This window comes from Melanostigma gelatinosum, assembly GCF_949748355.1.
Source record: "Melanostigma gelatinosum genome assembly, chromosome: 6".
NCBI lineage: Eukaryota > Metazoa > Chordata > Actinopteri > Perciformes > Zoarcidae > Melanostigma > Melanostigma gelatinosum.
This window is the reverse complement of record NC_136639.1, coordinates 28,547,120-28,569,804: the sequence shown is the minus strand read 5'-3', so window position 1 is coordinate 28,569,804 and position 22,685 is coordinate 28,547,120. Positions and strand designations below refer to the sequence as shown.

The following is a 22,685-nucleotide window of genomic DNA, read 5'->3' as shown; positions in this document are numbered from 1 at the left end:
GTCCTCCTGGTACTGTGCCATGACTCTCACTGGTCCTCTTGGTAGTGTGGGTAGGTTAACCACTTCTTGCCTCCAGCTCTTCACTCTGTCCTAAAAATCTATTGAACTATTATTTTAAAAGGGGATGCTTTCACCCATCTCTGCAGCTTTATGGGGCTCACTGTTTTTGGACTCCTCCGCGAATCACCACCTTAATGTGGTGGAGGAGTTTGAGTGGCTCAGTGATCCTGGGAGCGATGTTGTCCGGGGCAGTAGCCCCTCGTAGGGTCTCCCAAGGCAAACAGGTCCCTGGGGAGAGCCCAGACTAAGAGTGGTTCAAAATAACCCTGATGATAAGCAGCCCATGGTCTGCAGCCACCTCGCCCGGACCAGGGAAACCGGGGCACCCAGAAGGGGAGCTCGTCGGCTCACGAGCCCCCGGCTGAGCGCCGCTGTGTTGGAGTTCTCCCCGGAGAACGAGAGGGTCGCCTCCATGCGCCTACAGGTTGCGGGGAGCAAGACTCTGACTGTTGTTTGTGCTTATGCACCAAACAGCAGTTCGGAGTATCCGGCCTTCTTGGAGTCAGTGGGAGGGGTCCTGGAATTGGGGGCGCCTGCCAACTCCATAGTTCTCCTGGGGGACTTCAACGCTCATGTGGGCAATGACGGAGAAACCTGGCGGGGGGTGATTGGGAGGAGCCGGATCTGAACACGAGTGGTGTCTCGTTATTGGACTTCTGTGCTTGCCACGGTTTGGCCACAACGAACACCATGTTAGAACATAAGGTGGCTCATAAGTGTACCTGGTACCAGAACACCTTAGGCCGGAGATCTATGATCGACTTTGTAATCGTATCATCTGATCTGCGGCCGTATGTCTTGAACACTGGTGAAGAGGAGTAGAGCTGTCAACTGTCAACTGGTGGCGAGTTGGATCAGATGGCGGGAGAACCGGCTGGAAAGACCTGGCAAGCCCAAACGTGTAGTGAGGGTGAACTGGAAACGTCTGGCGGAGGATCCTGTCCGGGAGGTCTTTAACTCCCACCTCTGGAAGAACTTCTCACACATCCCGAGGGAGGTTGGGGACATGGAATCTGAATGAGCCATGTTCAAAGCCTCTATTGTGGACGCGGCCGCTAGGAGCTGTGGCCGGAAGGCCATCGTGCCTGTCGTGGCGGCAACCCGAGAACCCGGTGGTGGACACCGGAGGTGAGGGAAGCCGTCAAGCTGAAGAAGGAGACCTTCAAGGCCTGGTTGGCCCAGGGGTCTCCTGAAGCAGCTGAGAGGTACCGGCAGGCCAGAAGGGCTGCAGCTGCGGTGGTTGCGGATGCTAAAACTCAGGCATGGGAGGAGTTCGGGGAGGCCATGGAGAAGGACTTTCGGTTGGCCTCAAGGAGGTTCTGGCAAACCAGCCGACGGCTCAGGAAGGGAAAGCAGGGCCTACACCAGGCTGTTCTCAGTGGGAGGGGGGACTGCTGACCGGAACGGGGGACATTGTCGGGCGGTGGAAAGAGCACTTTGAGGAACTCCTAAACCCGACCAACATGTTCTCCGGAGGAGGCAGCGCCTGAAGACATGGGGGGGAGGGGGAACACCCATATCCCTGGCAGAGGCCGCTATGGTAGTCAAAAAGCTCCTCGGTGGCAAGGCGCTGGAGGTGGATGAGATCCGCCCTGAGATGCTGAAGGCGCTGGACACTGTTGGGCTGTCTTGGTTGGCACGCCTCTTCAATGTCGCATGGGGGTCGGGATCAGTGCCCATGGACTGGCAGACCGGGGTGGTGGTTCCCATCTTCAAAAAGAGGGACCGGAGAGTGTGCTCGAATTACCGGGGTATCATACTACTCAGCGTCCCGGGCAAGGCTTATGTCAGGGTGCTGGAAAGGAGGCTCTGACTGTTTGTCGAACCTCGGATTCAAGAGGAGCAGTGCGGATACCGTCCCGGCCATGGAACAGTGGACCAGCTCTTTACCCTCGCAAGACTACTGGAGGGGTTCTGGGAGTTTGCCCAACCAGTCTACATGTGCTTTGTGGACTTATAGAAGGCTTTCGACCGGGTCCCTCGGGGGTTCTTGTGGGGGGTATGGGGTGCCGGACCCATTACAACGGGCCATCTGATCTCTGTACGACTGCAGTAGGAGCTGTGTCCGCATCCTCTGCAATAAGTCAGACACATTCCCGGTGGATGTTGGCCTCCGCCAGGGCTGCCCTTTGTCACCGGTCCTGTTCGTGAGTTTCATGGACAGGATATCTAGGCACAGCCGGGCGGTGGAGAACGTCAGGTTCGGGGGTCTTGGGATCGCAGATGATGTGGTCCTGTTGGGCTCCTCGGATTGTTACCTCCAGCATTCACTGGAGCGATTTTCAGCCGAGCTCTCAATTTACTGGTCGGTCTACGTTCCTACCCTCACCTATGGTCATGAACTCTGGGTCGTGACCGAAAGGACAAGGTCGCGGCTATGAGCGGCCGAAATGAGTTTCCTCCGTAAGGTGGCCGGGCTCAGCCTTAGAGATAGGGTAAGGAGCTCGGTCATCAGGAGGGAGCTTGTAGTTGAGCCGCTACTCCTTCGCATCGAAAGGAGTCAGCTGAGGTGGTTCGGGCATCTAATTAGGATGCCTCCTGTGCGCCTCCCACTGGAGGTCTTCCGGGCACATCCAACTGGGAGGAGACCCCGGGGAAGACCCAGAACACGCTGGAGGGATTATATCTCCCAGCTGGCCTGGGAACGCCTCGGGATCCCCCAGAATGAGCTGGAAAATGTTGCGGGGGAGAGGGAAGTCTGGGTCAGCCTGCTTGGCCTGCTGCCACCGCGACCCGACCCCGGATAAGAGGAGGAAAATGGATGTTTTTGGAAATTCCCTGTAGGGTTGTACAGTGTAATGTTGAACTCTCTTTTTACTCGTCGTAGTGGTTGCAGAACCGCCCGATCTTTTCATTAACACCAAAGAAAACGTCATACTGCTATTACAAACAAGTAGCTGAGCTGACATTTTCTAAATCCTGTCAATGAGCTGAATGCAGTGAGTCATTTCTAATGCATAATAGCTATGGGTTTTCAACACAGCACATCCTGCAGGAAATGGACATCATCACAGAGAAGTGATTTGTTGCATGTGTGCATATGTGTACATGCATGTTTAAGTGCATTCAGCTGCATACACTTCATATGAGTATCAGCCCTGACAACGTGGCTGCAGCAAGCAGTGTAGCGAGGCACTGATAGGAAGTCCAGACTGCTGCTGTAATGGCCCTCAATTACAGTGATCAAGTCAGCCTGCTCAGCTCCAATTCAATCAGGCCTGCTTGGGCCGCTCCCATCCCCACGCACGGACAGACACAGACAGGAGGAGGCTCCGTTTACACACAGGAGAACTGTCACTAGCCCTCATCTCTACACTGAGCAGCATGAACACATGCTGCATACATGCTCATATTCACATACACCCACACATAATAATAATAATAATAATAATAATAATAATAATAACTTTAATTTATATAGCGCCTTTCAGGGGACACAAGGCCGCTTTACAAGAGTAACAGTTTAGACAAAAACAGTTTAGACAAACAGTCAGAAAAACAGAACAAGTAAACTAGGGGCCGAAAGCCTTGGCGAACAGATGGGACTTGAGGGCCCTTTTGAAGGCGTCCAGAGTGGAGATGTTGCGGATCACCGCAGGGAGAGAGTTCCAGAGGGTGGGGGCTGCCACACTGAAAGCTCTGTCCCCGAAGGTTCGCAGTTTGGTGCGGGTGGTGGCAAGCAGGCCAGAGTCTGAAGACCGCAGGTTCCGGGGAGGGGCATGTGGGCGGAGGAGGTCCGATAGGTACTGGGGGGCATGGGCATGGAGGGACTTGTAGGTGAGGAGGAGGATCTTGTATGAGATGCGGGACTTGACCGGGAGCCAGTGGAGGTTGATGAGGGTGGGGGTGATGTGCTGCCAGGGCTTTGTGTGCGTGAGAACCCTGGCAGCAGAGTTTTGTACATACTGGAGCCTGTCCACTTACACAGCTCATACATACTTGCACAAACATTGAAGAAGAAAAGGAGAAGCCATAGAGTAGAGCAGAGCAGACATAGAGCAGACACAGAACAGCAGTCAGCTATGTGTGTAGCTCTGTTAGGCGTGAGTCAAACACATGTCAAAAAACAATAAGAGTGTGTAACTTCCTGCTGCTGATGGCCGCGTAGAAGCATCTGCAGGTTGCCAGGTAAGAGGAGTGAGTGAGGAGTCAGCAGGCAGGCAGTGGTAGTATTAAACACACAAAAGTGTTTGGAGAAAGTGTGAGTCACTGCAACCACCAGATGTCCTTGAGCGTGAATCCAGAACTGGACACCAAACATATGATGCCGTTTGCTGCAGGAGAATGTGAGATTTCCCGTGGACAGACACAGAGGTGCACACTCACTTCACACACTACTCACACTCGGTCAGGGTCGCGCGCATGCACACACGCGAGCAATTGCATGATTCTCCTGGCGGAGATTAAGACCTCGCAGTAGACTGAGCTAAGGACACTAGCAGGCGAGCACCAAAGAACAGAGATAAGGCTGTTTGCTGACTTTGTATAAAAACTGTCTACCTCTACAACCACAACAGATCTGAGGATCTTGTGGCATCACCCGGGGCCAGGCGATAGATGGGTGCTACTTCCCCTTTAAGGATCGGCAGCCACACCACAAGATGTCCGCCGAGGCAACAACTACAGCTCCCAGAAGGTCTCACCACTCACCCAGGTGTGGGTGTTCAAGCCACCTGATTGAGGCCGGACTTAAGGGCTGCAGGTGGAGAGGAGGAGAGAGCACATGGTGTGAAGGAGCACCGAGAACTACATGGAGTAAAGTTCCGAAGCAGAGTGAGGAGGATTTGAACGAAAGAAGACCCGGTTGTCGGTGAAAAGCTGAGGACACTCTAAGTTGAGTTTTTGTCGAACACTGTTCTGCTTAAACGAACTGGTGCAGATGCTGGTGGAGAACCAGAGGGCCCAGCAAGAAATCGGGGCAGCCTTGTTGCAACAGCAGATAAAAGCCAACCAACTGAAGGATCAGGAGCTTCAACAGTTACCCCGGTCAAAACCCAAAGCAGCTGACTTCATCCTGAAACTGGGAGAGACAGACAATGTGGACGCTTACCTTCATACATTTGAAGCTACAGCCACTCGGGAAGAGTGGCCAAAGACACAGAAAAGGAGCCAGGAGTCCAACCCACTATCGGGTGAGGCACTTAAAGCTTATCAAGATATAGAGGCCAGTATTGATCAAGACTATGACCAGTTAAAGGGAGAGATACTGAGCCGCCCTGGACTGACTAAATTTAGCATGGCTCAACGTTTCCATAACTGGACCTTCCAAAATGGGGTAACTCCCCGTTCACAAATGCACGAATTGTTACGAGTGACGAAAAGGTGGCTGGAACCAGACAAGAACAGCCCGACAGACATTATAAAGACTCTTGTTATGGACCGTTATTTAAGAGCTCTGCCTTATGAGGCCAAAAAAGCAATCAGTCACAAAAACGGCCACAGAGTTGGTAGAAGCAGTGGAGCAGTTCCAGGCGGCCTCAGACATGCTCGGGCCGACCCGTAAAGAGCCTATCGCTTCTGTCTCCACCCGACCAGGTCGGCCTCACCAAAAAGGTCCTAAGCCAGCCAACCCTCACTCGGGCCCACCCCATAAAATCGTTAATCCACCTAGGCAGCAACGAGGATTCCTGAACCCCGAGGCACGCCAGTGCTATCGCTGTGGCGAAGTGGGCCATATCTCACAGCAGTCCGCTAGCAGCCCACATGTCCACTTTGCTGCCCTCCTGGGGGAAAGGGGAGACCACAGACCAACCTGCCCAGTAATGGTGAATCAACGTGATGTAGAAGCCTTGCTCGATTCTGGAAGTGCCCGGACCCTGATCCATGAATCCGTGTTGGAGGCATCGGCCCCTGCTCACGGAGACCCAGTTCCAGTGGTTTGTGTCCATGGAAACACCAGTGTGTACCCAACCACGGTGGTGAGGCTGACAACCACTAAGGGCACGTTTACTATTGAGGTGGGAGTGGTCAAGACACTTCCAGTTCCCGTCCTGATAGGTCGGGACTGCCCGGTCTTCCAAATGCTGTGGAGGGAAGCCCAAACAAGGCTCAGGCGGGGACCCCGGAAACGAAAGCCCAAAAATAATGAAATGAATAAAGATTGTATTAATGTTGCAGAACCATGCCCCCCCTCACCAGGGATAGTCCAAGCCTTGGCAGGAGACTCTAGTGGTGCGGAATCAACACCGGTGGACACAAAGGATCAAGAGCCTTAACGTGCGATCGTCTCGTTACAGGATCAAACGTGACGATATCAAGATACATATTGCCGTGTTTTTAAATAAACATATAAGCACGTGACAAAAAACTGCTCTTAACTGCAACTCTTTATTAGCATAACTTCCACATTCACTTTACTGCCACGGTACAGACTCCCTCCAGGTTCCCTTGCGTCACCTACATTCCCCTGGGTCCTAAGCCCCTCCATGTACAGCTTCTTATCAGCCTCTATGTACCAAAGTACATTTATAACGAAAGTTACGAACGTAACTACGGTTCTATGAATCCTGGATGACCGCCAGAGGCAGTGCTTAACACTGAATGTATTCCGTCTCGCGCATGCGCAGGTCGAATATTTATATCAACAAAGTCACGTGTGACCTCGGATGACCACCGTCATCTATAAGTTCCGGTGTCATCCTGAGCTCAGTCCTATGGAATCGTCTCGCGAGTTCACGGGATTCCGAGTGACCAAGAACTCTGGCGGTAACTTTTCGTTCTATTTCATCCTTACTGACCGCCAGAGGCAGTGCTTAACACTGGATGACTTATACCAAAAGAGTCACGAGGAAGCACAGTAACTACCCCTTATAGCTCCGGCAGAGAAAATTGGCCAAGAACCCTCCCCAGTGGGTGAGGGTCGGCAACGTTAACTCTGTAGTGTTTGGGGAATGTGCTCGGTGATGCCCATGAGGCCGCCGCACATGTATCCCCCACAGGCACACCACTCAGGCTTGCCCTCGGTGTGGAGACACTCTTGGTAGTGACCCTTCACCCCGGATGGCCGAGCGCAGCCGCTCGCCTTGTATGTATCGGCAATGGCCTCCACTATCCAGTGGGACAGGTGCCGTTTTTCCTTTTTTTCTTAAAAAGGAGCACAGCCCTTCTTAGGCTCACCATAACTGACTATGCAGGCGGTGGCTTCCATATAAGCTCTGAGGGCCCACACTGGGCACAGCAGCCTTGACCTCTCCTCTCCCGATGGGGGAGGGGGGGGTCAACTTTGCCAGCTGGATAGGCCGGTTTATATGTGAACGTATCCACCCCCTTGGGAGAAACACTGCCTTAGGCCAGAAAGTGACACCCAAGCCATCTGAGTTCCACCTCAGACATGATTCTTCCACTGATAGGGCATGCAGCTCGCCCCCACATTGAGCTGAATTGACAGCAAGGAGAAAACCGTCTTGCTGATAGCCATTTAGGCTCCGCCTGTGCCAGGGGTTCAAAAGGACAAGCATAAGCTGTCCAGTACCAAGGGTAGGTCCCATGCAGGGGAGACCGGCCCTTATCCAGGAGAGACTGTAGACACTCAGTACAGCAGGCACGGGGCGCTGTACTGGGACCTTGTTCTGAGCCGCACACTAGTCGGAGAACAGCTTCCACCTGTTTCTTGTACTGCAGGCAGGTAGACCGCGCACTGGCATTCAGAATAGTCCGTCAGACTGGTCCTATGCAGCCACTCAGCATCCGGTCGGGCCCTCCCGTGACCCCTAATTGAAGGCGGCAGGGATTGGAATGCCAAATCCGACCCTCTAGTTGCGACAGGAGATCCCTCCTGTCGGGGAAGAACTCTGACAAGCTTATAGCAAAAGCAGAGGGACTGGTGGAAAGGCATAAAGAAGATCCTCTGGCCACGTGTGAGCCAGGGCATCTTGACCCAGAGGGCTGGTCCTCTCCGTCAGGGAGACCCAGTGGGGGCAGTGGGTCGACACGTCTGGATGCAGCCGCCACTCTCCCGGTGGAGGCTTGTAACGGAACAGGAAAACCACAACCTTGTTCCATTCTCCTGGTGGGTACATTGCCCACAGGCTGGTCAGGCGAGGGGCCTCCCAAGTCAGAAGGCCACGGTGATCCCCGTAGCAACTTCTGCAGATCTGGTGCCCCATCGATAGTTCATGGGAAATCACAGCAGAGGTGCTGTCCACCGGACAAGCACATGCTTTCCCTTCAAACATGGAAGGAAGTGCTCGAGCGCTAGCTCTAGAACCTGGACCTGCGGTCTTTCAGCAGACAACTGCCCCCAGGCTGTCCCGTTCTGTCACCCTGCACCCGCCTTGAGAGGCAGGTAACTGTTGTGACGATCTCCTGGTGGAATGGAACCGAGCCCCTGGGGCTCGGTTCCTGGGACACTGTTCGCCAGATATGCACTCCCTCCATGGGGATAGTGAATAGATGAATAGACACTGTTTCGATAATATTATTGCCCTGTATCTGTGCCACTTGGCATCCAAGTGAAGGCTGTTCAGCCATCCGCACTGGGGCGACCGACAGGCCCTCATAGGGCCACCCTAATGAAGGTTATGCTCTGAGAAGGGCTCAGGTAGCTCCTCTCCATGTTCACCTTGAGGCCTACCGGGCCACGTGAGAGAAGGCGAGCAGTGTCCTGTGGCGCCTGAAGCCGGGACGGCGCCTAGGTCAGCCAGTCGTCTAAGTACGGCAGTATGTTCACGCCCTGCGATTGCAGGGGGAAAGGACAGCAGTAACACACTGTGGACACCCATGGGGAGATGGGAGAGTCCGAATGGAAGCACCCAGGACTGAAAGTTGTGGTGATGCACCATGGGAACAGGCGTCGATAGACGTGAACCCCTCTCCCTTGGAAATCCGCTGATGGGAGAAAGAACCCTGACAGCCGGCCTGGAGACATCTCCTGGCACCCCTGCCGGGGGGGACGGGGACGTAAGTAGGGTTGTATAGGTAGCGGTCCGGCCTCTCAGCAGGACGCCGAGGCCTGTTGCGCTACTAGGGTAAGCTGGAGGCTGAGAAACGGCCTTGTGGGCCAAAAATGGGACCCCTAGGTCTGGGGGTGCAGGCATGTCCCTGCAAAGACCAGAGAACTGCTGCCAGGTCTGGCTAGCTCTAACAGTCCGCTGAAGCGCCTGTACAGCAGCTGACTCGAACAGCTCACCAGGCTCCACTGGGACAGTATGGAGGGTCCTCCTACATGTCTCAGATAGGGGTGACTGCGCCAGCCAAACCTGGCGGCGAGTCTGAACCAGGGTGGACATCATACATCCACGTTCCCTCGATATGAGCGCAAACGCCTGCAATGGAGCATCACTGAGCAGAAGCGTCGAAGTAGCCCGCTGCAGAGAATCTGCGAGGGAAAGCATGAGGTGGGAGAGGGAGTTGTCGATACGGTGCACAGTGCTGCTGTGTCCTAAGCCCTGGATAGCAGGTCATCTTTGCCCCGACATTGGGTCGAGGGCACCTGGCATCGGGCCTCAGAGTCTCCTCAGGGGAAACTGATGGACGCCATAGTCGTCTAACTGGCTGGCATACGTGCAAGGCCAGATTTGCCACCTCCTGCATGGTCTGATGTAAGGCGGGAGAGAGCCCTGGTGTCTCCACCATGCACGCAACTCCCTCAGATATTCCTCGGAGGGAGGAACAGAAAAGGTGGTGAGGGCGGGAAGGTGCCTGAAGAAGGCACTCACAGGTGGATGTTCCAGCTGCTGTGTATGCCCGGCGTGCAAGCGCCATACAAATGACCAGGGTAGGTTGGTCTGGATTCAGCTGCCCTGACAGGGGGAGGTAGCCCTCCCGCATCAGGTGTTCCACTTCGGCCAGCCTAGCAGACCTTACTGCTCAAGGCGTGATGCCGCAGGTCCTGCCTGGGTTCTCCCTGCTAGGGCAAGAGGTCAGGGCCGTCCTCCGGCTGAAGAGGAGCAATACAGGTCCTACAGCCGGGAGAGTTTAACATGGCCGCAATTCTGGTGGAACCCTTGTCCCACTAGTTTATGCGGAATTCCAAATCAGTCCGAGCGGGAGCGCTCTGCTGAATGTTAAGAGAACAGGCAGGGGGCAGTCAGTGGCGAGTGATCCTTCGGACACTCTTCCCTTAGCCAGCCGCTGCGGATATTGGTGACCCACCAGTTAGCCTGAGCGAGAGCACTCTGCAACTGTGGAAACAGGTCAGGCAAAGTCCTTATAGTGAGAGGGGCGAGGACACTCTCTAAGCCCACTCTCTTCACTAAGATAGTTGCTGCAGATATTAGTGTCCCCCCAGTTAGCTTGAGCGAGAGCACTCTGTTACCGTAAAAAACGGACAAAACAGAACACAGTCCGTACAGTGAGAGGGGAGCGAGGCCACTCTTCACTAAGATAGTTGCTGCCGATATTGGTGTCCCACCAGTTAGCTTGAGCGAGAGCACTCTGCCACTGTGGAAACAGGTCAGGCAAAGTCCTTATAGTGAGAGGGGCGAGGACACTCTTCACTAAACTAATTGCTGCAGATATTGGTGTCCCACCAGTTAGCTTGAGCGAGAGCACTCTGCCACTGTGGAAACAGGCCAGGCCAGTCCTTATAGTGAGAGGGGAGCGAGGACACTCTTCACTAAGCTAGTTGCTGCAGATATTGGTGTCCCACCAGTTAGCTTGAGCGAGAGCACTCTGCTACTGTGAAAAACTGACAAAAAGAACACAGTCCTTACAGTGAGAGGGGAGCGAGGACACTCTTCACTAAGACAGCTGCTGCAGATATTGGTGTCCCACCAGTTAGCTTTGAGCGAGAGCACTCTGCCACTGCGGAACAGGTCAGGAAAACAGTCCTCATAGTGAGAGGGGAGCGAGGACACTCTTCACTCGGATAGTTGCTGCAGATATTGGTGCCCCACCAGTTAGCTTGAGCGAGAGCACTCTGCTACTGTGAAAACGGACAAAGTGCGAGGACACTCTCCACTTGGACAGGTGCTGTAACTCTTGGTGTGCTACCAGTTAGCCTGAGCGAGGGCACTCTGCTAACTGATATCCGCCACCGATATGTCCATAATGTTTACAACAATCAATGGACACACCGAGTATTAGCTTAGTCTAGTTAGCCGGAGCGAACTCGACAGCCGTAATGCGTAAAAACCATCAATGGGCACAACCTCAATGTTGATTTAGTATAACTAGCATTCACCGAGTTAGCCTGAGCGAGCACATTCCGCTAACTGTGATCGTTGTAATGCTACAAAGTTGATGGCCACAGCCCCAGTACCAGCTTTGTTTAGCTAGTTTCCCACTGAGTTAACCTGAGCGAGGACGCTCTGTTAACTGTGACAGCCGTAAGGATACAAAGTTGATGGACGCAGTCCCAGTATCAGCTTTTGTTTAGCTAGTTTCCCACTGAGTTAACCTGAGCGAGGACGCTCTGTTAACTGTGACAGCTGTAAGGATACAAAGTTGATGGCTACAGCCCCAGTATCAGCTTTGTTTAGCTAGTTTTCCACTGAGTTAACCTGAGCGAGGACGCTCTGTTAACTGTGACAGCCGTAGGGATACAAGTTGATGGACGCAGTCCCAGTATCAGCTTTGTTTAGCTAGTTTCCCACTGAGTTAACCTGAGTGAGGACGCTCTGTTAACTGTGACAGCTCTGTTAACTGTGTCTGCCGTAAGGATACAAAGTTGATGGACGCAGTCCCAGTATCAGCTTTTGTTTAGCTAGTTTCCCACTGAGTTAACCTGAGCGAGGACGCTCTGTTAACTGTGACAGCTGTAAGGATACAAAGTTGATGGCTACAGCCCCAGTATCAGCTTTGTTTAGCTAGTTTTCCACTGAGTTAACCTGAGCGAGGACGCTCTGTTAACTGTGACAGCCGTAAGGATACAAGTTGATGGACGCAGTCCCAGTATCAGCTTTGTTTAGCTAGTTTCCCACTGAGTTAACCTGAGTGAGGACGCTCTGTTAACTGTGACAGCTCTGTTAACTGTGACAGCCGTAAGGATACAAAGTTGATGGACGCAGTCCCAGTATCAGCTTTTGTTTAGCTAGTTTCCCACTGAGTTAACCTGAGCGAGGACGCTCTGTTAACTGTGACAGCTGTAAGGATCCAAAGGTGATGGCTACAGCCCCAGTATCAGCTTTGTTTAGCTAGTTTACCACTGAGTTAACCTGAGCGAGGACGCTCTGTTAACTGTGACAGCCGTAAGGTTTACAAAGTTGATGGACGCAGTCCCAGCTAGCATCCAAGTTAGCCTGAGTGAAGACACTGCTAACTGCGAATTACGTCAGATGTAAAGATTAAATCTCCATGTACACAACGCCAATGCGGACTCAAAGTTTGCCTGAGCAGGAACACTCTGCTAACTGTGATAGCCGTAACACTGTGAAGGGCGGGCCGACAGCGTAATTCTACGCTCTCGTTAGCGCGCCACTCGATTACTAGAGCGGAAGCGCTCTGCCAACCGTGGAACAAACAACTGTTATAGAAAACAATGTTAATCGATCTTACCGATTGCTGTCATCACGACTTAGCTGACCCTTATCAGACTGGTGACGACCGATGATAGGAGCGTCCACCAGTCCGGGGCTCGATGTCCGAACGGCGAACACACCGTTCCCTCCGAAGAGGGACAGCTCGTCGCAGCCTTTGGAGGGCGAGAGAACCGCAACTCCGACCGGTAGTCACAAGGCTACAGCGACGAGCTCTAATATGTCTTGATCGTAGACACATCCTTGTTTAAGCTACCATGGTAGCTAACCTGCGACGCGAGAAGAAAAAAGGACTGAGCTCAGGATGACACCGGAACTTATAGATGACGGTGGTCATCCGAGGTCACACGTGACTTTGTTGATATAAATATTCGACCTGCGCATGCGCGAGACGGAATACATTCAGTGTTAAGCACTGCCTCTGGCGGTCAGTAAGGATGAAATAGAACAAATACCACATATTACGGAAATCAGCGTTACATATGTGTCTGACCAAAATACCAAAAAAAGAAATGATTCATTTAAATTATTTTCTTAGAGTTTTTAAAGTGTTTTGTTTGTAATATGTATAATAAGCATCATTTAGTTATCACTACTGAGAATTTAACAAACATAAAAAACATGACGTAGATAGGTTTGCAGTTTAAGGTGTATATTTAAATATCATCTCTTACACACATGAAGATAAAGTTGTGAACACCGGCTGAATATCTATGACCAGAATCATTATAACTGTATTATAACTGCTGCTGTGTAAAGGGAATACTGCTGCTAACAAGAACCTGGTGTGTTTAAAGTGTTTGCAAACCAAATGTTATGTTTTAAAATAAAAGTGCGCAATACACTACTTTTGAATTCATTATTAAACTTTGCGCATAACAATGCGATTAATCGCAATTAATCGCAAAAACATCTTGCGATTAAAAATTGTAATCGTTGCCCAGCACTAATATATGTATATGTACAATAATTAACAAAAGACAACGATAGTTAGCTTAATGTAATGCATTAGTGACTGAAATAGCTAAGATCAGTGGTGGAAGAATAGTAGTTGTGATATCAGACTAAATTGTCAACTCATTTCACTCTAATTCGGTGGAGTGGGCGGATTCAAAGGTTTGGACTCAAGTATGCAAGTATCGTGGTGATGCATTCAAAACCTTACTAAAGTAAAAGTATGTGAGTATCATCAGCTAAATGTAGTTAAAGTACTTACAGAAAAGGTATTGCTAGTGCAGCACAATGTCTGTATCCTGTTGTCTAGTTTGATCTACAGCAACGCATCATAATCTATAAGATCATCAGAACATTTATAGCTCTCTGTCCCGTTAGAACCTCGTATCTCGAAACACAACCGCCTGTTTTCAGCTTTGTGATTTTCCAGATGATCCAAGAAGCTTTTTATACACTTTATTTAGCTCGAACTTGAGTAGAAGTACAAAGTTGCATAAAATGTAAAAACATAAATTGTAGTATTGAAGTACATTAGTGTACTTAGTTACATTCATTCTCTGGATAAAAGTAATGGAAACTTATAAATGCATATGACATGTGGGTAGCGATGCAATGTGATGTGATTGGAGAATGATGTACATTCAAATATGAGTCACTGGCACCGCCCTCTCCTGGTTTACATCCTACCTCCATAACAGGGAACAGTTTGTTTCCATCAACGGCTCTATTTCCCCCCTAGCCCCAGTCAATCATGGCGTGCCCCAAGGCTCTGTGCTTGGCCCCCTCCTCTTCACCATCTACATGCTCCCCCTCGGCAAGATCATCCGCCATCACGGACTGAACTTCCACTGCTATGCTGATGACACTCAAATCTATCTCAGTACTACTCCATCCTCCCAGTTCCCCCCTCAGTCCCTTGTCAACTGCCTGTATGAAATAAAAACCTGGATGTCATCAAATCTCCTCAAACTCAACACCAAGAAGACAGAGCTCATGGTTGTGGCACCCAAGGCGCTGCTCCGGAAGGTTGGTGACTTCATCCTCGAGGTTGACGGCTGCTCCATCTCCCCATCTCCTGAAGTCCGCAACCTGGGTGTCATCCTGGACTCCACCCTTTCCTTCAAGTCCCACATCAAGTCCACCACCAAAACTGCCTTTTTCCATCTCCGGAACATTGCCAGACTCCGACCGTCACTCTCGGAGTGTGTTGCTGAAACCCTGGTCCATGCATTTGTCACCTCCCGCTTGGACTACTGCAATGGTGTCCTGTTCGGGGTACCCAACAAAACCCTGGACAGGCTCCAGTATGTACAAAACTCTGCTGCCAGGGTTCTCACGCACACAAAGCCCTGGCAGCACATCACCCCCACCCTCATCAACCTCCACTGGCTCCCGGTCAAGTCCCGCATCTCATACAAGATCCTCCTCCTCACCTACAAGTCCCTCCATGCCCATGCCCCCCAGTACCTATCGGACCTCCTCCGCCCACATGCCCCTCCCCGGAACCTGCGGTCTTCAGACTCTGGCCTGCTTGCCACCACCCGCACCAAACTGCGAACCTTCGGGGACAGAGCTTTCAGTGTGGCAGCCCCCACCCTCTGGAACTCTCTCCCTGCGGTGATCCGCAACATCTCCACTCTGGACGCCTTCAAAAGGGCCCTCAAGTCCCATCTGTTCACCAAGGCTTTCGGCCCCTAGTTTACTTGTTCTGTTTTTCTGACTGTTTGTCTAAACTGTTTTTGTCTAAACTGTTACTCTTGTAAAGCGGCCTTGGGTCCCCTGAAAGGCGCTATATAAATTAAAGTTATTATTATTATTATTATGACTCTCGTACTTTGTATCAGGTTGAAATGTCTGCATGTGAATGATGATGCCATCAACATATCTCTCGTCCTGCAGTGGTGTCCTATCAGCTGCAAACTGTTACACTGATGACTTTAACTAAAGCTGCAAAATGATTTCCATCATCTGTAAATGTGTGGTGGGACACCACAATATTTTGCTATAATTTGGTGTTGCAGTCATTTCTGCTGTGAACATACGAGAACTAGCCTGAGGTTTACAGAACCACCTTCTCAAGAATCCGTTTATACAGACAGGAAGGAAACACGCAGCCATCTGGACTGATCATTAGAAATGCAACACACACACACACACGCACACACACACCTCCCCTCATTAATCGCTGCTGCCCATCAGCTCTGGCAGTTAGCAGCTGTGGGAGCCATTAGGCCAGTGCTACTTACCCTGTTAGGACCACCACAAAGTCCATTACATTCCAGCCATTACGCAGGTAGGAGCCTTTGTGAAAGGCAAAGCCCTGGGCGATGATCTTGATGCCAGCCTCAAAACAAAATATTCCAATAAAGTAGGGCTCTGTGTCGTCCTGTCAAGAAACAAAGCAGAGTATAGTGAGGAGCCATCTGGCCGAGTCAATGAAATGTGATATTGTCCAGTCAATGTCACTGCACTCCAATAACACGAAGGTCCAGAGGATCCTTCAGTAGCTTCAGGTCCGTCACAGTCACTGTCCCATGAGCCTCTCCAATGCTCCGTCTATGCTCAACACCCTGAAGATCTCCAAGGAACAACTTTCATGAACGCTGATGTTCTTTCTGGGAATTCGGCACTAATGACCTGAAGTTAAAAATATGACATGCTGCGTATTTAAACGTGTATATGAATAATTGTTAGTTGCAGCTTGACCACACAAGGAATACTCATCAGTATCAGAAGGATGAGAAAGGTAAGATTTGACAAGCGATCTGGGGCGGGGGCGGGGGGGGGGGGCGGGGGGTAACTTGAGGAAATGACACACAGGAGGAATCAAAGGCAGCTCTGCAGGGCTGTGCTTAACCTGCAGCGCTGAGGAGGAGGAGCCCACTCTGAGAACAGGATCAGGTGTCGTCGTCCTACTTTGTATTCAAGACGATCTTTGAAGAAATCTAATGTTGAGGGATTCATGAAAGCACTCAATGTATTTAGGCACCAGCATGTTGTAGTTGATGAACACAGGAGAGGGGGGGGGGGGTGCAGCATCACGGTGTTCTATCTGTTCTTCTGTATCACATGCAGAGCTGTACAGGAGGACGTAGAAAGCAGTCAGTGTCTACTCACCAAACGCTCTGACATGGGAGTCTTGTCTGAGGCCGGGAGGTGCTGCTCCAGGGCCAGCACGATGCAGTTTGCTATGATGGTGGACAGGACCATGTACTCAAATGGAGTGAAAGCGTTAAGGACAATACATCCACAGGTTGCTACACATGCAAACACAAACCACAACATGAACACAATACATACTACTCTTCCTCTCCACGACAGGAACAGGTGGTGCATCTTTCCAACATACAGTAACACACACACACACACACACATTGTTCAAGCAGCTACAGTTCAACTGTACACCAGATACACTTCTGGCTATAGCTCATGCATCAGTGATACATGTCAGCTTCACCGTCAGAAGAAATCAAAGGAGAAGAGAAGAGCTCCTGTCTGTCAAACCGGAGAATCCCTCAACCTGCTGTAGCTCCAGTTCATAGCAGCTCTTCAGTGCTCAGTGTTCACACTACAAACTGAATGTGCAAATGAACACCCGTCCATTCTACAGCGATGGCTACTCACAGCGAGGAACACAATGGAAAATACTATTTTGCATTGTTAAGATGAACTGTAATGGGCTTTAGCGATCTAAAGTCTCACTTTGATTGACATCCAACAGAACACTTATTGTACAGCTTAAACCGCAGACGGTAGAGATTAGTATATGTAGTAATTGTGGTTTACAGTTTGATACTGAAAGCAGCAGATCATTTGCTTCCATAAAGTCGGGGATTCACAAAGAATGGAGTAATGCAACCAGCAGAGGTCCTGAGTTCACTACACTCGGTCCTACATTTCACATGTTGCATCCAATCGGGTCCTTCATATCCCACCAGCCCCCATCCTCATGCGAGAGGGAGCATTTGCAGCTCTCAGCTAACGGTGCTAACAGCGCTAACGGAGCTAACGGCGAAACCACAGACCACGCTGTCTGTCTGGACGGCGTTATGGGCTGTAACCGCCGTATGAGAGCAGAGCGGCGCCGTGAGCGAACCAGTGGGGCACGCTCACGTGCACTAACCTGAGGTGAAGCTGTGATAATGCACTGCATCCTCTGCTCCTCCGTGTGTTTACAGAGATGATAGTTGTTTGATGATATGTTCATGTTCAGAACGGTGAATGTCCTGAGCCCAGGCTGAGAGAACCCTGATGATGTCACCAGGGTTCATTCTTCAGACTTTAGGAAGCTCCCTTGGAGAGCCACAGCAGACATCACAACACAGCTGTCACCAGCTGACTAGTACTAGTGCAGGTAAACTGGATGTGTAAATGTGGAGAGTTCTATCTCAAAGGCCTCAAACTAGTTGGCTGGCTGTATCTATACTCCAATAGAGTCCTCCATAGAAATAGTCACATCTTCTCTTTTCCTGTCAGATAGAAACACATTTCTGCAGAGTTTCTTATTTCAAGACATCAAACACTGATTTGAGCAGATCATTGGGTATTTCAGCCCCCCCTCAGGACTGCCAGGAGCAGGACATCCTCAGGATAGGAAGCTGGCCAGTGGACTCAGTCAGATCCCCGCTGCTCTGCATCAGGACAGAGGGCTCAGTAATGCACTGCACCACCACAGCGGGATGAATGTTTGCGAAGCAACAGGGGTAACCAACCAGTGACTTAAGCAAGGGAGCCCATTACACAACTCACCGTGTCCTCAAAGTATCCACACAGCACCACTGACATGGTGGTGCTGTGTGCCGGTCTGAAGCCCGTCTCCTGCTGCATCGTGCTGCTGTGCCCTGTTCGTGGTGTCACACCCATGCAGTCTGCAGGGAGTTCAGCACCACGGACAGCACCAGCTGCCACAGACACGGTCGACCAAGTAAACCCACGTTAACCCTGGATGTGCTCTATAAGCCAGTTCATGACGATAGAATGAGCTGTTCTGAGAGAGCCTCCATCAGCTGATAGTCAAGAAAATATGAACTGCCTTCACAAGAAACTCATTGATGAACTTATGTGAAACACCAAGCATGAACACAACGATTCTCAACAGTTGAACTGAAGGAAACGGAAGCATTTATACTGTACAGAAAACTGACCGGGTTCTGTGAATGAAGGCTGTGGGAACAACTGTAGAAGTTTGACATTATAGTGACACACACACATATTGTATTTATGCCAAATTAACAGGTCTATCCTTTCGTTGCAATTCATTATTCTGCCGGTTAGCACGGACCTGAAATGGACATATCTGCGTAATGACCTCGCGTTCTGCGGGACACAGCGGCACGTGTGCCGGTGAGACGGGACTTTAAGGATATGGCCATTCGGTGATCCGTTTGGCATATTTCCGTATGACATTATCCTCACTGAAGATGAACAGAGAGCGGTTGACGGTGAGGAAGTTCCGTTTGACTGGGATGGGGTTGTAGATGGCCATGGTCCGGGCTCTCTGGGCCATCGTCTGCTTGAACACCCTCCGGACCCCCGGAGGCCCCGGAGGCCGGCCGGCCCCTCTGGTCGGGCCCGCGGGACAACTGCCTCCATAGCGGCCGGACGGTTCGTCTTCAAAGCGGGCCATTGTGGGAGAGCGCGGGTCTTGCTGGAGAAACCAAAAGTGCCAGCTGGAAAGAGAGGGAGCATCCCAACACACGCCGCCCCGTCCCCCAGGTCCCCCGGGTCCTTTAGGTCATTGAGGCGCGTGCAACGTCCACGAGCAGAAGAGTCACACATTCACGAGGAAACAGAGAGTGGCGGCTCTTTTTCCTCAGCGTCAGTCCCTCACCTCTCCGTCTCTGCTGCGTCCCATGCTGCCACTGGCCCCCACACCAAAGTTTACACCATCAGGTTCCATGATGCATCATTGTTCATGGGTGCTCCTCCACCGCCCGGCGGCCCCGGTCCTCAGAGGACGTCAACGGGTCAAGTCCACGATATCCCGGAAAGAAAACGTCAGTTTCACAGTAAAGAAAATACCACGAACCGACAGCGCGACGAGTGGAGACGGTGTCCTCCAGAAAGCGTCCAGCAGCACTTCTCTCCCCTACAGACTCGTCTCTGTTCCCAGATACACGCGGGACGAGTCTTCTTAGCACCGCGTCGCTGCTCGGACCAGCTCAACGACACGCCGCCGGCACTCTCTCTCTGCCGGTAACGGAGCACAAACCCCGGCTGAGCAACTTGTTCGCGTCAACTCTCCGGTGACGAGAACGCAGAATACTTTCTCCACTGCGCCCTCTCCAGACCCCACGTGACCCACCGGACGCCAGTCAGTGGCTCCACCTGGCCCGGCCCTGTTTGCACAGCAACAGGGAGGAGCGCGAGCCCCACCGCCGTCAAGTTACACGGAACAGAGAGCACTTCCGGGAGAACGTTCAAAATAAGAGCACGATGTACTAATACACTCTACAGCTCAATGTACAATACCTGCCGAGGGTATGTCAACAACTTCCGGCCAAGCTTTTCAAAGTAAAAAGAGACATTCAAATTTCTAGGATTTATTGATGAAAATAAGTCAATGTATGCTTCAAGATGTATAATGAACATACAATTATAGGTGACGGGGAACCGTTTGACATGTTCAAGTTGTATGAATTACTTTGCACAGGTTACAATCAAACAAATGGCATGTAGCTACATAACAATGGAAATCATGAGAAACTAACAGACTACATATCCTAAGTTATCACATTTAAAAAAAAAACAATCATTCAACAAAAATGAAAGTACTTTATTAAAAACGCTGTAGGACTCGAAGCAAAGATGTCATTTGAAATTGGTTCAAAGTGCAGTTAGTGAGGAGCTTTGTCTCGTTGGTGAACATGATGATCAGACCAGCGTGTGGATGAGTTGAAGTGAATCTGTGAATTCAATCGACATGAAACTGTCCGGAAGGTTTCGTCTACGTCACTATAGTTCCAGGAGGAGCAACGCAACAAAATACGGAGCTGCATTTGGATTTGCAGAGCTAACAAAGCGGCACTAATGTTGACCAGTAGTCTGTGTTCACCCTGAGGCCAGCAGAGCTCAGGGACCTGCAGAGGACTGCAGCAGCTCCCAGGAAAACCACCAATCATTTCATTTCACCAATTTGTTTTACTAGAAAGTATTACTGATGGAAAACCGAGAAGAATGACTCATTTCACATTTGACTCGTCTGTTGTTGTGATATCTTCATGTGTCTATATGTTCAACCACACAGTGTGGCCAAAAGTAAGTGGACGCCACCTGTCCACATACTTTCGTGTACTTGTGGTCTGGGTTAGTTGTTCCTGGTCTAGAACAGAGTGATAACGTTACACTATATGGCTGAATGTGTGTGAACATACAGTATGCTGCCGTGTACCTTCGTCTAGGTCACTTCTTCCTGGTTTCGGGTCCTTTAGTTCCAATAAAGCTGAACGTTAATGCTCCAGCTTACAAAGATATTTTGGACAGTTGAGACTGTGTCAACAGTACGTTTGTCCCCTTTCTGTTTCAACATGACGACGTGTCTGTACACGTCAGCTCCATACAGACATGATCTCCCAGTCTGGTGTGGAAGGACTGATCCAACACCTTTGGGCTGAACCGGAACACCAACCGTGAGCAGGACCCGATCACCTGTGCTGGACCTCACCGACACCCCTGAAGCCGTGTCTCTACTTTCTCCTGACAACTAAAGTTCATTAATAAAACAAGATGAAAAAGCTTTCACACGTGTTTAATGTCTAATTAGACATTTAGTAAAAAGCGTGTTCATAGAAGATATCAGACTACAGGAACATCACTTCACTAACACACATATTTGCAGCATTAAAGCGAGAGTGTAGATATGATGTCACCACTCTGACATACAGTATTTGGGGCTGGTGGCGAGCTACAGGGGCCTTCATATAGAAAAGTGACCTCATCAGGTGCGTCACCGAGTCAGATCCTGTGCTCTGAGGTTACAATGTTTGTGAAAGTTGCTTTAAAGCTGTGAATTCAAAAACATCCCGTTGGTGTCGACGTCATCAAAGCATCACGTTCCGTGTTTCTGACCGTGACGAGGTCAGAGGGTGTCCCGGCAGAGAGGGGGACCAGTGGGCTTCTATCCGCTGCCGGCCGATTGGCGACACTTGAGAGAGCCACATTGGCAGCTGAAGTACTTGCTCTTCACCCTCCAGTAGTGGTCGCCGTAGTCAAACCTGTTGAGGAAGAGGCACCAGTCCATCACGTGATCTTTGTTTGAATGGTTTACTTGAGGTTTCCTACTGAAGGGTCTCCTCCACTCACCCCATCTGGTCTCCAGCTCTGATGGGCCTGCTGGAGAAGAAGGCTATCCTGGGGAGGCGTAGATCCTGGTGCATGGTGAACACCCTCACAGCCAACAGGTTGGGCTCACACAGGTGGTTGATGAAGCGGCCGATGTTGCCAAAGAGTCTCGCATCAATGCAATGCACGTCTCCCACCTGCACAAGATGATGAACAAAGAGTCACGGTCACATGTTCTTCATCTGGAGGGCAAACAGCGCGAGAGCACCAGAAAAGTCATAATAATCCACGAGGACATCAACGCGTTGAGCTGCTGAACTGCTGCTGTGCAGGAAGTGAGTCTGTGAGCTGCACTGGATGTTCACCTTCTCTTAGAACTAGCTGTGTTCACCTGTTGGTTTGTTTCAACCGTTCTGATCATCAGACTACGTGCTCCCAGCTTCTGTCCTGGTTTCTACCTCCTGCACTGGAACCACAGCACTAACCGTGTTCAGCAAGCTTTGCTTTCCGGGGACACACTTTTTAAAAATGACAAACCAACCCAATTCCCAAGAACCCTGATCTATGGATGAGAGGGAACTCTTGTATTATCCTGAATGTAAAGCAGCCATTTAGGAAAGATGTACATCTGATAAATCACAATGTGTTTTATGCATGAGTTATTGAAAATACATCTTACATACTTTATGAGACCGAACACATTCGAGGCTAACAGACTCTCTCACTCCTCTCATCAGCAACAAACACAGTAAAGAGGCTCAGCAGAGCAACGCCAACACTCAGCGCCACCATGTGGCTCAGAGGTGTACTGCAGATAGAAATGTTTCACAGAAGACGATTCAAGTTCTGCTCATTTATTTGTTGAGTGATCTCTGTCGGTCCCGACCCAGTGTTTGAGAATCACTGCATGCAGCCTCTAGAGGCCGAATGAATCCATCAAACAGGTGGTTTGACCGTCTTTCTTTAAGATACGTT

General features: G+C 50.6%; 2 protein-coding genes across 3 annotated transcripts in view; both read right to left on the bottom strand.

Annotated features, from left to right (window-relative positions):
- cacna1ba (calcium channel, voltage-dependent, N type, alpha 1B subunit, a) overlaps positions 1-19,137 on the bottom strand; it is a 192,766-nt gene extending 173,629 nt beyond the window's left edge. The window contains exons 1-3 of the mRNA XM_079270837.1: positions 18,797-19,137; positions 16,548-16,653; positions 15,677-15,816 (exon numbers count right to left, since the gene is read on the bottom strand). Of these exons, the coding sequence (XP_079126963.1) occupies positions 15,677-15,816; positions 16,548-16,653; positions 18,797-19,056 (506 nt within the window). The 5' untranslated portion in view covers positions 19,057-19,137. The remainder of the gene's footprint in view (positions 1-15,676; positions 15,817-16,547; positions 16,654-18,796) is intronic.
- Positions 19,138-19,970: 833 nt separating this feature from the next.
- ehmt1a (euchromatic histone-lysine N-methyltransferase 1a) overlaps positions 19,971-22,685 on the bottom strand; it is a 22,925-nt gene continuing 20,210 nt past the window's right edge. For both annotated transcript variants that reach the window (XM_079270628.1, XM_079270629.1), the window contains exons 23-24: positions 21,732-21,907; positions 19,971-21,643 (exon numbers count right to left, since the gene is read on the bottom strand). In XM_079270628.1, the coding sequence (XP_079126754.1) occupies positions 21,547-21,643; positions 21,732-21,907 (273 nt within the window). In that variant the 3' untranslated portion in view covers positions 19,971-21,546. The remainder of the gene's footprint in view (positions 21,644-21,731; positions 21,908-22,685) is intronic.